The following is a 17,769-nucleotide window of genomic DNA, read 5'->3' as shown; positions in this document are numbered from 1 at the left end:
TAACTGTCCCAACTTCATCAACCATTTCCTAGAACTGGTAAAATTTCAAAAATGGGGAGAAGAGCTAGATACAAATAAAAAAGAATTCCATTTAACCAACAATAATATTTGCATGCCTGTTCTCTGTCATTTTCTAATTTAGAACCTCACACTGAGGAGTTATATTCCCACCTTATTTTAAATACTTTCTCTTTACTTTGGTTTCAGTGGCATTCCAAGCAGCAATTTTAACTCAGCCAGGGGGGGTCTCCGAAGGTCATCAAGAAGGCCTAGTTTCAGAACATTGTTCACTCCAAAGGGGACACAGATGTTTAAGGTTACAAGTGAGTGAGAATCAAGCTTCGGTGATTCCTTAGGCAGGGGACAAAGAGATAATGCTGCTCTGGAAGTAAATGGACCAGGCATGAGAAGGGGCATCTGTGGAGATTTCTGCTTACCCCTTGTTCAGATTCCAAAAGCTCTGTTTTGACTCTGACTGCCGGCATCCCATCAAGCATTAGCATTCTGTTCTCAAGGGTGTTGAGATTCTGAGAATAGAAGAGAGAGGAAGATTCAGTGCTGAAGTACCAGAAGAGGACATCTCCGGGTGGTCTTCCTTCATCCTCAACCCTTCAGTACTGCTAACCTAATTCTGTAAGAACGGAGCATAATTGAATGAGAATAGCAGCATAACCAATTGTCCCCCTATCTGAACTTTCATTTGAAATAATGACTGGGAAGTTGACTGAATCAATGTGACTCTCTGACCTCTGGGTTGGAGGTCAGGCTGTAATAAACTGCAGCATGGAAACATTACATTAATTTATATGAGGCTGGAAAATTTATCGTACCTTCTCAATAGTGGGAGGAAATACATGGCAAGGTTCTTTCTCTCACCCTTAGTTCTCTAGGCTGTATTGTGTACAGACATTCTTTAGACTCTTGAAGTCTAAATAATCTAAAGACAAAGTAATACAAACCTAGATTTGTTTAATTATTTTTGTACGATGCCAATTCTGAGAAAATGAAAATTCCTATAGATCAGCCTCCACGGAATTATCTTAAAACAACCAACACAAGTTTGAATTTAAAGTGAGCAGCTAAAAGTCATCGATAAGCAGCATTTTGTGATCATTCTCATATGTGTTTTGCACAGTTTACTGCCTCTGAAAGGAAAGCCACATTGAAACTGCCTCAACAGATTTCGAGTGTTGTTGAGAAGATGAAATCAAGTTGAGATTTCACTAGTTCTCTCTGCTTTAGACATTTTCTGAATCAGCCATCTACAAAGACAATCAGAAAGTCACACATGAGGGGCCCAAATTAGACTTACTATAAAACACATTTCCAATATGTCAACTTCAACTTGCCATGCTGCCTAATCTCAGAAGCTGACATGGCTGAACATGAGGTTTCAGCATAGTCAATGTGCTCAATGGCCTTACAGAGAAGGCATGACAGACACTAAGAGATCTTACCGAGTGGGTATATATAGATGTACGTGTATGTGTGTAATAAAAAGCATTATACACATACATGTATAAATGTTTCATATACAAGTATAAAAACATACTCTCACATACGTGTATAACTTGTTTCTTATGGGTGAATTTTATCAATTAATGAAAAATGTACCACAAAATTTGTTAGTCGGCTATTATACCAAATCTCTGTGTGTGCTTATATATATAAAACAGTTGCTAAATATTTGCCTACAGGGTGACAAAGGTTAGTATCATTTCCAGAGTTTGATGTTTTCACTTTTCAGGCAGCTGGTTTTCATGAAAACAGTTCACTAAAAACCCCATCCCAACAACTCGCAGTTGGATATTTTATTAGCAAATTCTACCAACGAGGCACAGTACAGTGAAGCGCTCCCAACTTCCCAGTCCTTGACTCTCTATGAGAACACTCTAAGAAGCACAACTTAGGTCCTCTCATCACAAATGTTTTCTCTCAGAAAACAAGAAGAAAAAACACTAATTCTCAGTCGTCAGAAGCTTTGAAAAAGTACACATCCCCTAGACTATTCCAATTTCCTGTCATATTTTTCTCTTGGAAATGCACAACATTGTCCCTATTTGTGGGGTCTTTCTCATCCTAGCAGATCCTCACAGAAGCAGCTACAATGTTGCCCAGCATTGCTGGTGAACTCAATTAACTTCTTCCAGACTTAAAATCTTTCCTTCCAGGCCTGAGGTTGTTGACACATGAGGCCTCATTCTCAGAGGTGTCCCTTGCTGCCCCGTTTGCAGTGCTACCCGCTCCTCTGGGGGATGCCTTGGTGCAGCTAGGAAGCTCTCCACGACCCCTCAGCTTCTCCCAGCAGCTCTGGGAATCTCCCCGAGCAAAGCCTCCCAAGGCGGCTTGGTTGGGAGGCAGTTTGAAGGATGAGCTGACACTGCTTCCTACCCTGGAGCAGGTCTTGCCCAGAGGAGAAGGATAGAGGAAGCCTTATAAGAGAAGCCTGGCCCATGCTGGAGAGAGGACAGGAAAGTGCCGGAAAGGGAGGTTTAATGAATTGTTAGAATCTGAGTAGGGGCTTATGCCCCTTTTAGTGCTCTGGACCAATATACAGCGGGTATACTCTAACCACTGTCCCCACTCTCTCCACTAGCTGGGATAAAGTCCTGAGTTTAGAAAATGCAAGCTAGCCAGCGTTTTGAAGTTATGAGCTAGTAAGTCATGAGAACCTGCCTGGGTCCTGGGTCCATGGTCCATTTAGCACATTTAAATCTCTGTATTTTCACAATGTTTATTTATTCTTTTCATTGCTGGTCTTGAAATCCTACAAATATTCAAGTCAAAATGTACACTTTAGCTTCATGTAAGTGAAAAAGCCCCACAGTTTTTATTATTATTATTATTATTTTAATGAAGTTGTTTTCCTTGGGAATAACCCCACTTTGCTTTTCCAGGACCATGCGCAGCTACAACCATGAGAGACACCATAAACAGCCATGGGCACAGCTGGGTAGCACAGCCTCCTCGGCTAAGATCTTTCAGTTAGCGCAGTAATTGATAATTAGTGCAGATACATTGCAGCACACACACTTGAAGCATGGTAATCTCTGCACCCAGGATTCCCACCCCACTTAACAGACTCGGAAGCACTGAGGGCCCCAGCCTGTTGAACCATCAGGAAGGTGCTGGGGGAGGGGATGCAGCACAGAGTAACCAGAAAGCTCTGGCAATATTGCCCTTCGAAAATATTGGTAGATTTATTCAGTGCATAAGATCAGAAACATGGGATGTTAGTTGACTGTAGATTTTAAATAGGTAATCATTTCTGACAGTTTGAAGTTGCTGTCAAACATGGCTGGCTATGATATCAGCAAAAATATATTTGCTACGGAATCAATAACTCCACTGATTCCCAGGAGGTAAATAAAATGGTACCACCACCAATCACGGTGTCCTGGTGCTATCCATGTACTTACATTGTAATCAACATTTTGATATTATAAGTTCCTCAGAATAATTCATACTATTCATATATTAAGATATAATCATACATAGGGCATATATATATCTTGTTTCTTATGAGTAAATTTTATCAATTAATGCAAAAAGTACCACAAAATTTGTTAGCTGACTATTATAGGAATCCAAGTGAACTTAATGAGAATGTTACTTTGGATATTTCCACACTCCAAGTAAGACTGATTAGTACTCTAACACATGACAGTTTTCTTGGTCAGAAGTCATATGAGTACAGAGGTGACTGGTCTAAACACCTCAAAATACTCAGAATTAAGGTGCAGCAAGAAAGACTGATCTTCAGTGACAGTGATTCAGACATCCATGTAATGGAGGTGGCTCCCTGGGTCAGCTTCCACAGCCTGCCCTCTTAACCCACAATGCAGGCTTTTCCCTCTCCTCCTGGCTGTGTGTCAACTGGACTAATAAAGGCCTGGCCAATCAGTACTGGACTATTTAATTTCTATATCAGATTGCACTTCTGAAACAGAGAGGTCCTAATGATACTTGTTTTGTTCTCTGAAAATACAGGACATATTTGATTAAACATATATATCTTCTTCAAGATATGTATGGCTGTGGGTGAAGAGACCTCAATCTTGTATCCATATCATGTTGAACAGTGATGTCAGGGACTGATGAGCAGTTTAGGATGCACCGCACCAGACTGCTGCCATACCTTTGTAGCAAATTCTTACAGGTTTCCAAGGCAAGCATCCTAGACGGCTCGCAGTACCATCCACTGGGTACCTCAGCCATCAGTTAAAGTAATAGAATCAGATTACAAGGAACTTGAGCTTCTGCATAAAAGAAGAGCTCAGAGGAGGTGACCTCTCCGTTCTTGTCTGACTTCTACTACATTATCAAAAATATAAAATAAAAAAAAATCACAACAGAATTTGCTTTCCTAAATCTTACTATAGATATGTTGATTCAACTAATAGGTAGACAATGATTCCAAAACCTTTGCACAAACTCAAGAGACTCCACCAGGTCCTCCTTCTCTTTCTGGGTAAAGGATTCTCACACCTACTGGGTTAGAATAGTGCTTGTGCATAGGTAACAATTTCAATCAGCTATTACTATATAACACATCACACAGTGCAATGAAACAAGCATTTTCTCATCACTCTGAGAAATGCCTTCTAGTTCATCTTTCCTGGAGACCAGATACTGTGCTAAGAGCTGTGCATAAGGATGCTCATTTATTGTCCACACTGATATGAGAGAACGATGCTACCACTATCTAAGGCTGAGATATCAGAGAAACAAGGAATTAGAAACTCCTGAGGTCCCACAGTTAGTCATTGGCACAGTACTGTAAACCCAGTGAGTAACCCCAACTTAGGCCTTCTCAATGACACTCTGTGTAACCACCCACTTATGTACTTCCCTGCCTGTATATCTCCCTTATCAATACATGCAATCTATTCACAAATGTAAAAAAAAAATATGAGCATCTTATTGAAGGTCCAATGAAAGTGGCTTTAAAGTCTCCATCCCCATTTCTCCTGAGGCTCAGCTGACTTAGTCATGGGACTAGAGTGAAACTTTGTTGACTGGCAGCATCAGTATTTTAGGGAATATTAAGTCGAACCAGCTCCTTGTTGGAAAGCTGGTTCACACTTCTTGCTGTGAAATTGTTCAAACATATTTTTAGCTCACTGAGATTATGTCTCGATCTGCAAATGCCTCAGACTTCATTTAGCCAGTTGGTCCCAACCTGGCTTCAGCATCTGGGAACACTGTGTAATCCCATCTGCAATGCTTTTTAAATACATTCTTGGTGGCTTGCTCTCTATTTTCACAATACAGAATGCATTTAGGTGATAGGGTAATATCGTATTATGTATCTTATACACAGGACATATGCTCACTGGAATTATATTTCAGTTATAATTGCTAAGATTAACAGTAAGTGTGTATTTGATGATGCTCCCATATCCTCATTGGTAACTCAGTTTTGTAGAGGACATACTGATACCCAACATACCTGAAGGGACACAGAATAAACATTTTAAACTGACACTTTTCCCTTTTAGCTTCTAGCCCAGCTTTCCATATTTTATTCCTTTGCAGTATTGAGAAAGCTGTCATATTAATGAACATGAACACACGTGTATGTGTGTGTGTGTGTGTGTGTGTGTGTGTGTGTGTGTGTGTGTGTGTGTGTTGTTCTTTTTGTTTTGATTGAGACAGATCATTGCTATACAGCTAAGGCTGGCCTAGAACTTGCAATCTTTATGCTTTAGCCCTCCCAAGTTTTGGAATTACAAGTGTATGCCAACATGCCTGGCTTATGATTACATTTCATTTACACAACTATATTTCACTTACAGAACTATGAGCTCTGTATGGGAACCCTTAATTTAAAACCTAATGGTGAGTTCTATGACCTATGAGTACATTACTCTGAAAAACCTGTCTTCCAACTCAAAAACAAAATGCCTCCACACAAATTACATAATGAAGCATGCAGAATGGTTTCTCTCCTAAAGACTACCTCAACTACATGTCTGCTGCACAACTACTGTGAGGACCTGTCTGCAGCCTGCATTAGTGAAGAGTTTAGCCCCACAATATACAGTTTACACAACTATTCAGAAGTGTTTCCTATAAGTAACAGTCGCTAAACCAGCTGTGAAAAACAGAAGTTCTTATTTGAGTTGCAAATGAATGCTTTTTTAAAAAGCAACCAATCCAACTTGAGCTGGAGTCTTAAATTTAATTGTCAAGGGTCTCAATAATGTCACAGACTACACAGCATCTTGCAGACCACATGTGCAGCACAATGTAGGTCCTCACTTAGTGAGGCTGTAGCCATCTTTGTTTGGACAAGTGTACAAACTATAATATTCACACATGATAAAACCATCTCACAACACACATCTCAGGATGTAAACCCATCACTAGGACACACGTGGCTGTCCACACAGCAAGGACATGCCTTCGGTCCATTATGCAGAAGGTGGTTAAAACCGTGTCTGAGCTTCCAAGAAGCACTGTCCATTTCAGCCTTAATACAAATCTCACAGGAAGACATTTCTGTTCCTCACATGCTATAGAGATTGAGCAGACCTTATCGTAAGGATGCAGTGAGGGCATCCATTCTGCTTTAATCATCTCATCCCCTTTCTGCTCTATTAATAAATCATAGAACACCTATGAGAAATAAAGGGGTGAATCAGAGACTAGAGACAAGGAATCAATAGAGACTAAGAAAATACAAGGCAAGAGAAGGATCAAGTCACCACCAGCCAGAGTCTATATAGGGAAAACAATGTTCCTGCACGGGTATCAGTATTCCAGATAGATGTCCAGTATATGAGTCCAAATGTCAAGGTGGTAGGAAGCACTAATGAATGGCCTTGGTATTAAGAAAGATGATAGAAAATGAGCTGGGTCCTAGAAAGTAGGTCAAAAGCAAGATTCATTCAAGGAACAGGACTGGGAAGGCAAGTGCTTTGGGACTAGTCCAAGAAGAGTTCAGATATAGGAAACAGGAGGAGGTAAGAGTCACAAAGATACCAGCGTAATGGGGCTCACGTTCTAAGTCTCTTTCTTGGGTACAATGGGTATCATCCTAAGAATCAGAACTGGGAATCACAAGTGCAGGCAAAGAGGCCAATGTAGTGGAGATAACCCATACATGGATAATTAGAGAGGTCATTTGCAACACAACCACAATATAGTGAGAGTACTTCCTAATCAAAAGCAGAGCATTTATTCCCCAGTATGTACCAGGTACTGTTTCATCTGTTTTAGATTCACTACATCTTTCATGTATTCCTGTTGACTCACTCAAAACAATGAGTGCCAGGCACAAGCTCAGCTGCATAAGATATACCAATAAGCAAAACAGAGGAAATTTTCTGTAGTGTTGTTCTAGTCTTTTAATCCCCAAATAACTTCTTTCACTATATCCATTTTAGAAGAGAAAATTATTTTGAATCTTCAGAGAGGTTATATGACTCCCCCAAGACTCTGGAAATGATAGACAGTTTAACAGTGAAAGGATATCTGTTTTATCACTGTTAACTGTATATGTTAACAGAGAGAGAGAGAGAGAGAGAGAGAGAGAGAGAGAGAGAGAGAGATCTTCCTAATGTTGCCACATATAAGCACACACACTTCTCTGAAAGCCATCAACAGACCCCTGATCCACCTACATATGGAGCTGGGAGCATCAAGGCAAAGACAAAGACACCACACGCATACACAGAATGGAGATGGCGCCAATCTCACTCTGCAGAGTCGTCACCCCACCCTGTAGCAGGTGCTTGTAATAACTTGTCCTCCCCATTTCCTATCATTTTGCTCAGCTTAAATGTTAAAAATGCTTCTGTCTCCAGGGCTGCGACTATTCTACACCACCACAGCATCCGTACCTGATAGGTGCTTTCACTGATCATACATGAGATTCAGAATCGAAGTAATAGGAAAGCATGGGTTTGTGTTTGGAGTCACAACATATTTCCTTTAAAATGAAATAGGCTTTAAAAGTATCAAACACTCAGTAAGTTCTCTGTCAATAATCATTGAAACAATGAAAAAATGTAAATAAAAAGATAAGATCAATTCATTATTCCATTCTGTGGTTCTCAACCTTTCTAAAGCTGTGACCCTTTAATACAGGTCCCCATGTTGTGGTGACCTTCAACCATAAAATTATTTTGTTGCTACTTCCTAACTGTAATTTTTCTACTACTATGAATCATAATGTAAATATCTGTATGTGACGCCAAAGGGGTTGCGACCCATAGGCTGAGAAGTACTGTCCTATATATCCAAGGTAATAAGTTCATTTCTCTTAGGTGGGAAGAGCATAGTAAAAATCTTGCAGCTACAAAATTCTCTCTATTTGTGAAGAATAAAAATAATTTAGTAACAACAAAAGGCTAGCAAGGATGTAAACACAAAGAACCTATATTAGTGATATAGTTGAGTCTCTATTTTCACCTTATCTCTTCAGTATCAACCTCAAAAATGACACATTTTAACTTTCAGGTGCTTTGAAAAAGAAGAGAGAGACTCTTTGTGTGCATTCTTTTAAAACATTTTTTTTCAATTATCTAGGTGTGCATGCCTGTATGCATGTATTTCTTTGTGTGTGCGTGTGTCTGTGCATGTGTGTGTGGTTGCCTAGAGGCTAGAAGAGGTCATAGGATACCATGGAGCTGAAGTTACAGGCTGTTGTGAGCCACCAGGTATGGAGACTGGAAACTGAACTCAGTCCTCTGCAAGAGTAGTAAGTACTGTTAACTGTTGTACTTCTTCAGTCCCAAATCTTAATGTTATATTGGTTTATATTCTCCAATAAAAAGTACAAATGGTACCTCAATATTAATAAACAATAATGCTTGATATGAAAAATATTTATAGCCAACTTCAAAATGCATCTGCTTTAGTTTATAGCATCTCCCTCTACCCTTACTGCATATCCAAGTATTCCCATGAAGCCAGTGCAAAGATTCCAGAATGGGGCTGTGAATGTGCTCATTAGTTCAAGCCATGGGAAATAGAAGGATCCTTTAAGGATTCAGGACTAGTAAAGGTAACTAGGGGAGAGCTCTATTCCTAGCCTTAGACATGGCCAATGAGAATTCTTAAGTCAGCCTCAGAAAAAAAAGCCAAACAAACAAGAATATTCCAAAGGAAGTAACTTCAGTTACCCAAAACAATGAAGCAATTACACTCACAACCCAGAACCAGCCAAGACGGTTCTCATCCTGGCCTCTATCTCAGAACCGCACACAACACTTTCATACTTTGTGTTTCTTCAAAACTAAGGCCAGCTTCTATATGAAAGATTTCACAGTAAGAACTGAAATATAAGCCTGCTTATATTGAAATGATTCAATTAGAAACACCTTCTGTTGGTCAAAGCCCATGCATCCTTCAAGTGTTCTGTATGGCCTCTCTGAACAAGAAGTTTGGAAATTATATAGTTAAAGCAGAGGTGGAAATGGAACACAACCATCAATGATAGGAAATACTCTTGTCAAACTGGAAGTATGTTTTATATGCAAAATGCACACTGGACTCTGACTAACATAAGAATGAATTACAAATGCCTTTAATGCTAAATTAATTACATGCTGAAATATCTTGATTATTTTCTATTATTAATAACTTTTATGTCTACTAGGAAATATAAACATGATTTTTTATTATGTATTTTAAAACTTTTAATTACATATATACACTGTATTCTATGTTTGGGGGGCAAAACTGCTGGTCCCTCATCATGATCTTGTTCTAGACACCACCCAGTGCTTCTGAGAATTGAGAGGCGGAGAGAATAGAGGGAAATGAAAAGATCTACGTGTCATAAAAGTGGAAGGGTGACACTGATCCTAAGGGACCAGGGATACTAACATCCTTAGCACACCAGTCAGTCACCCCTACATGACAGTCATCCACTGGAAAACACACAGGCCAGCTCATTTGCTGGTGGCACCCCAGCACTGAACTTACTGTCTTCAGTTACAACTTCCTCCACTATCTCCAACTGGACATCCCTTGGTGTGGCTCACAAGACACTTACTGGTCCTGAACTCCATATCCCCTTCATATTTTTAAATTAAAAATCGAAATAAAACAGGCAAAATCTTGCTCTGCTTCATGAATTTTCCTTTATGCAAGTCATCATGAAGCATGTCTCCAGACAACAGCCTTTCAATCCTTCTCTTGCTAACCCACCTGGGATTAGCAATGCTGACTCATGACAGCTGGTCCAAACACTGGTGATCAGCTTTGATCTGTATGGGACAACTGGGTCCTGCTATCATTTGTTTTCTCCACCCCATGGTAAGAACTCCGGGTCAGAGAATTGTTCAATTGTGTGTACACCTTAACTAATTTAAGTGACAAAGATTGGACAAGAGCAGTCACCAATGCCGGGCAAAGTACAGGTCATAAAGAAACCTTGGAAAGTCTTCATTTGATAAAAGAAGATTTCACCATGTTCCCATAATTCCCACAGCAATGCTTCAATGGAAGAGGAGGAAAGGAGAAACAGAGCGGACATGGTAAACGACATACGCAGCGGAGCAGACAGAATGTGGACCGATAGTTTTGTTTGGACATATTTTCTCACTTCATTTTTTGTTGTTTATGCAAATTATATTTATTATCTCAGTAATTAAAAGAAATGTGTGTTGGTTTAAAAGTTGATGTACAAAAAGAGTCAAGTCTAGCTAGAGTTTTCCTGCCTGGCCCACAGTCAGGACAAATCTCTCTCACCCGCCAGTCCCACAGCCACTCAGACCCGACCAAGTAAACACAGAGACTTATATTGCTTACAAACTGTATGGCCGTGGCAGGCTTCTTGCTAACTATTCTTACAGCTTAAATTAATCCATTTCCACAAATCTATACCTTGCCACGTGGCTCGTGGCTTACCAGCACCTTCACATGCTGTTTCTCATCATGGCGGCTGGCAGTGTCTCTCTCTCTCTCTCTCTCCCTCCCTCCCTCCCTCCCTCCCTCCCCCTCCCCCTCCCCCTCCCCCTCCCCCTCCCCCTCCCCCTCCCCCTCCCCCTCCCCCTCCCCCTCCCCCTCCCCCTCCCCCTCCCCCTCCCCCTCCCCCTCCCTCTCTCTCTGCCTTCCACTTCCCAGCTTTATTTTCCTTCTTGTCCCGCCTATACTTCCTGCCTAGCCAATGGCCAATCAGTGTTTTATTTATTGACCAATCAGAGCAACACATTTGCCATACAGAACATCCCACAGCAGTCAAGCAGCATTTTTTAAAAAAAGGAAAAATAAATTAACAGATTAGAAATCCAATTTCCAATTTCCCATCCAGGTTGACACCCAGAAAGTGTAGGGGAGTCACTTCTGTTCCTTGGGCAGGAGAATGAGCAATGGCACAAACTCTTCCTGGCAAATACACAGGTTACTATTAAAATGTAGGGAAGACAAGCCCAAAACCCCTTCAGGGAAAGATCCAGGAGCTTATGGTCTGCATTATGCTTATACCCATTGCACTGAATCTGCTGGACTTCAAGTAGACTCTCTACTGCACAGCAGTCAGCAACTGAATTTTACACATTTCATTATTATGGAAAATCAATCTTTGCCATTCTTCTCTGGAAAATTATATATATTGGTATATTATATATTTATATATGATTGACACCTGTCAGATTTTTTAAATGACACTTTCTGTTAATGATTACAGTTAGAGTTTCTGCTTTTGTATAAATTTTTCATTACCCTGGGCCTTCAATCATTAAGCTAAATTCTCAGATTATGTATTGAAAACTCTATATGAGAAAATTCCTAGAGAGCTACTGAGAAAAAAAACTAGGTTCTCACCAATGACCATTTTTGGAAGAACTAAAAATATCCTATGAGATTTCCAGTTTCCTGTCCAGAATGCATGAAGCTTAGAGGTCTCCACAGTTCCTAACAACAACGAGGAGGGAATAAGACTGAAAAGTCAATTCCCCTTCTTGGATTCAGCAGAAAAGCAAGGTCACAAGGTAAAGCCCGCCCCTGAATTAAAATGATGAGAAGCACACAGAGTGGAGACATTTTTGGGAACCAGGGTCCTCTCCCTCTCCTACCCAGGCAGGAAAACCAAAATGTCATTGATCAATTTGCAGACATTACACAGTTAAAAGACCCACAGAGACCAAGGCATAGGGGATTCCACACACTTGTACACTGAGATTGGCATGTTTTATAAGGTAAGTGTTCAGGTTTAATAAAAGGAAATTTTGTCAAAGGTATTTAAGGGCAAAAAACCTGAACAGACACCTTACTCGAGATGACACATACAGCAAGTGAGCATGTGAAAAACGCTTACCATCTCACATTGTTAGAGAAATAAAAATTAAAATAATAAGACATACTTAGGAGACTGGTCAAAATCTAGAGCCATCACACCGACAAACACCACGTCATGCAAACAAGTAGCAAAGTTATTTTGATTCACTACAGGTGGGAATGAATGCACTTTGGAAGATAGCTTGGCTGCTTCATACAACACTAAACAATATGGTAACTGGATTCTGCTATCACACTCTTCATAATTACCTACATAACATTTGCAGTATGTTGTCCATAACTGCCAAAACCAGAACTGGACAGCAAACAAGACTGCCTACAGTATGCATGTAGACAGACTGTGACACTTCCAGCCAGAAGAATACCATTCTACACTACAAAGATATCAAGTAGGTTAGTGAGATGGCTGAAAGGATGAGGGCATTTGTCACCAAGCCTAACAATTTGAGTTCTATCCCCAGAATCCACATGGTGGAAGAAGAGAACTAACACCAGTAAGTTTTCTTCTGACACTGGCATGTGCATGTGTACACACACACACACACACACACACACACACACACACACACACTAGATTGATAGGTAGATAGATGATAGATTGATGATAGATAGATAGATAGATAGATAGATAGATAGATAGATAGATGACAGATAGATACATACATACATATATACACATATACACACATATAGACATATGGATGGATAGGTGATAGATATAGATAGATAGATAGATAGATAGATAGATAGATAGATAGATGGATGGATGGATGGATGGATGGATGGATGGGGGCACTCTGAGAGGACTGCACAATGAGTGATGATGATGGTATAACTTGTTGCAAAAAACTAAACCATGGAGATGGTAAGGCCATCATTGGTCACCAGGGGTTAACAAGGAAGGAGTGGATAATAGGAAGGACACAGGGGACTTGAGGGCAGCCTGTGTCAAAACTCGTAAATCCCTTGAAATGTACATGAAGAATGGCACCTGACACAAACTAGTCTTGGTACGCTGATGATGTGCTAATCCAGGGTCATCAGCTCTAACAAACGCAGCCTACAGTGTGCATATGTCACCAAGGAGGACAGGAGGCAAGAGGGGCAGGTGAGTGTACAGAACACAGCAACTGTCTGCTCTGTTTCACTGTAAATCTCAATATCTGAAAGCAAAGCTCATTAACTTAAAAAGATCCTCTCTTGCAAACTTAATTTGAAATTGCACTTAAGAGAATTTAAAAGGATATATTATACTCTGCACAGTAACTCCCCCCAAAGTACAATTTAAAAGCTGGATAGGAACCTCAGTATTACGATTCTTTTTTTTTTTTTTCATGATTTTTTTTTAATTTATTTTAATTTATTTTGCAATACAATTCAGTTCTACATATCAGCCACGGATTCCCTTGTTCTCCCCTCTCCCGTCCCCCTCACGTTCCCCCAAACCCCCCCCCCCATTCCCATCTCCTCCAGGGCAAAGCCTTCCCCACAGACTGAGGTCAACCTGGTAGACTCAGTCCAGGTAGGTCTAGTCCCCTCCTCCCAGGCCGAGCCAAACAATCCTGCATAGGCCCCAGATTTCAAACAGCCAACTCATGCAATGAGCACAAGCTCTGGTCCCACTGCCTGGATGCCTCCCAAACAGATCAAGCCAATCAATTGTCTCACCCATTCGGAGGGCCTGATCCAGTGGGGACCCCTCAGCCATTGGTTCATAGTTCATGTGTTTCCATTCATTTGGCTATTTGTCCCTGTGCTTTATCCAACCTTGGTCTCAACAATTCTCGCTCATATAAACCCTCCTCATTCTCGCTAATTGGACTCCCAGAGCTCCACCCGGGGCCTAGCCATGGATCTCTGCATCCAGATCCCTCAGTAGTTGGATGAGGTTTCTAGCACGACAATTAGGGTGTTTGGCCATCCCATCACCAGAGTAGGTCAGTTCGGGCTGTTTCTCGACCATTGCCAGCAGTCTGTTGTGTGGGTATCTTTGTGGATTTCTGTGGGCCTCTCTAGCACTTTGCTTCTTCCTATTCTCATGTGGTCTTCATTTACCATGGTCTCCTATTCCTTGTTCTCCCTCTCTGTTGTTGATCCAGCCCCCAAAGTACAATTTAAAAGCTAGATAGGAACCTCAGTATTACGATTCTTACTGCACTCAAGCAGAAATAACATCTGAGAGTACTACTTCCTAAAAGTAAGCACTACTGCCAAGTCTGTAAAACTAATCCAAAGCAGTAGGTACTGTCATAGAGTTCCAAGTAGACCTCTCTCATATTATTTCATATCATTTAAATGTTTTGTGCTATATTTATCCATAGCAGAAAACCAAATGAAACTGTACTACTCTACATTAATTTTAAACCTTTGGTCAAGACCAATAGAAAGCATTGGTTAATAATTTGACTATTAAACAACATGAGAAAATATTTATGCATTCAATATATTGTCTCCTGAAAATAAAGGAAAAACAATTTGTTGCACTGAGTCATTAAATACAAGACTAAATGCAAGTTAAAAAACATAAAGAAGCCCTTTTTACACCATGTGATAGCAGAAGCATAGAAATATATAGGTGGAGTGGGTAACAGGGATGACTTGAATTTTTTATCCTGAGAACATGTCTGGTGAATAAACAAAACAAAACAAACAACAGGAACAAAAATCCAGGTTCTGAGTTCCAGAAATCTCCCTCACCTCATCTTAACTTTTGTGTTTCCAGTTTTCAAATGGACAGTGTAAATATTTAAAAATGGTTTTTTGTTTTTTTTTGTTTTTTTTTTGGTTTTTTGAGACAGGGTTTCTCTGTGTAGCTTTGCGCCTTTCCTGGAACTCACTTGGTAGTCCAGGCTGGCCTCGAACTCACAGAGATCCGCCTGGCTCTGCCTCCCGAGTGCTGGGATTAAAGGCGTGCGCCACCACCGCCCGGCTTTAAAAATGGTTTTAAGTATGAAATTTTACAACTTCTAGAGAACAAAACAAGCTTTCAATAATGCTTGGGGAATACCTGTCCATCAATCACTATTTTTTGAAAAATTCTTATCTTTCTGTGTGTGCACTGAGATATGCATGTATCTTGGTGTGTGTGCATTGATATGTGTATGTATGTTAGTGTGTGTGCATGTTCATGTTCACTGTGGCTACATGTGTGCCATGGTGTGTATGTGGAGGCCAGAGGAGGACCTCTGGCTTTTGTTCTTGGCGTCACCTTGTTTGAGAAGGTCTCCTTTTTTGCTGTTTCATATGCCAGGCAAGGTGACCCTTGAGCTTACTCAGATTTTCCCTGTCTCTGCCGCCCACTGTAGGAGAGCTGGGGTAATAAGTGCTCACGCCCATACCTAACTTTATGTGTGCTATGGAGATTGAAACTGGTCCTCCTGTTTGCCCAGCCAGCACTTTACCAATGAGTCTCTCCCCATCTCTGGTCATCAATTATCTTTTAAGCTAACAAGCAAAAGAATTCCTTGTTTCGTGATGACAAAAGATCTAAATATGCAGGCAAACTAGCTTTGAACTTCCATCTGTCATCTGCACCCACACAAGTGCTAGGATTCTGAAATCACAAAATCACAGGTGTACTATCACGCTTGGCTCCAGTTTTTTTTTTTTTTTTTTTTTAATGGACCAAAAAAAAAAAAAGTTTCTGGTAGGTTAGAACTTGCATGTCACTGAGAATGTCAATCAACAAGATTTTTTTTTTTTCATTTTAAGTAAATACTGACTAGCTGGATGGCCCTTAATAAATAGAAAATAAGCTGTCAAGAAATGGAAGTGTTAACACCATCTACCCTCAGTCACTTGATGAGACATTCTATTTATACTTATACAAGCAATTTGTTCTAAAATAAGGAACAGTGGACAACTCAGAAGCATACATCTACTCATGGGTTCAAAAATGTGAACAAACAAAATAATTGGGGGAAAAATCCTTGATGACAGATGGGAACAAACCCATCACTTCGAGATTATGAAGGACTACTTGATACAGATAGAGTTGGAAGGTCAACTTGAGTGCCTAGTTTGACCATGAAATCAGCAAACAGGGACAGTGTAGCTAGAGTTTTCCTGCCTGGCCCACAGTCAGGACAAATCTCTGTCTACCGCCAGTCCCACAGCTGCTCAGACCCAACCAAGTAAACACAGAGACTACATTGCTTACAAACTGTATGGCCGTGGCAGGCTTCTTGCTAACTGTTCTAATAGCTTAAATTAATCCATTTCTATAAATCTATACCTTGCCACATGGCTTGTGGCTTACCAATGTCTTCACATGCTGCTTGTCATGGGAGTGTTTCCTCCCACCTTCCTGTTCTCTCATTTCTCCTGTCTGTTAGTCCTGCCTATACTTCATGCCTGGCCACTGGCCAATCAGTATTTTTTTTTTTATTGACCAATCAGAGCATTTGACATACACATCATCCCACAGCACTGGACAGCTCTGATAAATCCTTTAAAAGATATTGTGATGAATGTCTAATATTTAACTGCATACAATTGAGGATCTTCTATCAAAATGGTAGATGATGACAAAGTGATGATGTGTACTATGCTAGAAGATCCAAATGAGTCTTTGGGTGCCTGGTTCTTTTCCACATCTCTACAAACTACAACCAGTGACATAGACAATCTGACCCAGGGACAAGGAGATGGTTCAGAGACAAAGGCACCTTCCATCAAGTCTGAAAACCTGTGTTTAATCCCAGGGACAAAGCTAGTAGAAAAGAGAACTGATTTCTAAAACTTATCCCTGACCTTATCACATGTGCCACAACATGTGTGCTCTCACAAAAAATATATACATACACAAACAAATAAATAAATGTAATATCTTTAAAAGATCCTGTCCCAAAACTTAAATATTAATACACAAGTTCATGCACCAGAGAACACCTCAAAGACTTCTAGCCAAAGCTAGAGTATACAAAAGGTGCCGTGCAACTTCAGAGTCACTGAGAAACTTAAGCCACCCTAGTGTCAGTGAGAGCTCCCTCGATTTCTGAATATCACAGTGGGGTACCAGAATAAATTGTAAGAGGCAAACTAGGGCAAACTGATATTATGATGTTGACATGAATTTAGCAAATAACATGAAACAAGCCAAAATCCAAGACAAAATTGCTAAGTGCTTCCCAGCTGTGAGATATAATACTGCTTGTCAAGTTGACAGGATCTAGAATGACAATCACAATAGAACCAGCCTCTGGGCACATCCGTGAGGGGTTATCCAGACTGAGGAAGCTGCTGACCATGCATAGGAGAGATTATCTTGATTAGACTAACTGAACTAAGGAGATCAATTCTGGACAGGGGCAACATCATTTCTTGGGACTAGGTACCAGACCCTATAAGAATGAAAAAGATCGTGATGCCTCCAGAGGTTGTGTTATTGTACAGAATTCTTTTGGCTATCCTGGGTTTTTTGTTTTTCCATATGAAGTTGAGTATTATTCTTTCCAGGTCTGTGAAGAATTATGTTGGTATTTTGATGGGGATTGCATTGAATCTGTAGATTGCTTT

At 40.3% G+C, this 17,769-nt stretch overlaps 1 protein-coding gene across 9 annotated transcripts in view; it reads right to left on the bottom strand.

Annotated features, from left to right (window-relative positions):
• Positions 1 to 17,769, bottom strand: part of Klf12 (KLF transcription factor 12) — a 650,091-nt gene that overhangs the window by 259,388 nt on the left and 372,934 nt on the right. For 5 of the 9 annotated variants that reach the window (XM_052732584.1, XM_052732582.1, XM_052732586.1 and 2 more), the window contains one exon: positions 438 to 527. The exons of the other annotated variants lie outside the window; for them this stretch is intronic. In XM_052732584.1, coding sequence (XP_052588544.1) covers positions 438 to 527 — 90 coding nt within the window. The remainder of the gene's footprint in view (positions 1 to 437; positions 528 to 17,769) is intronic. 9 annotated transcript variants of the gene reach the window in all.

The sequence above is a fragment of the Peromyscus californicus genome, unplaced genomic scaffold (genome assembly GCF_007827085.1).
Source record: "Peromyscus californicus insignis strain IS unplaced genomic scaffold, ASM782708v3 Scaffold_12__1_contigs__length_115047231, whole genome shotgun sequence".
Lineage (NCBI taxonomy): Eukaryota > Metazoa > Chordata > Mammalia > Rodentia > Cricetidae > Peromyscus > Peromyscus californicus.
The sequence above is the reverse complement of the archived record's forward strand: the minus strand, read 5'-3'. Positions and strand labels throughout refer to the sequence as shown.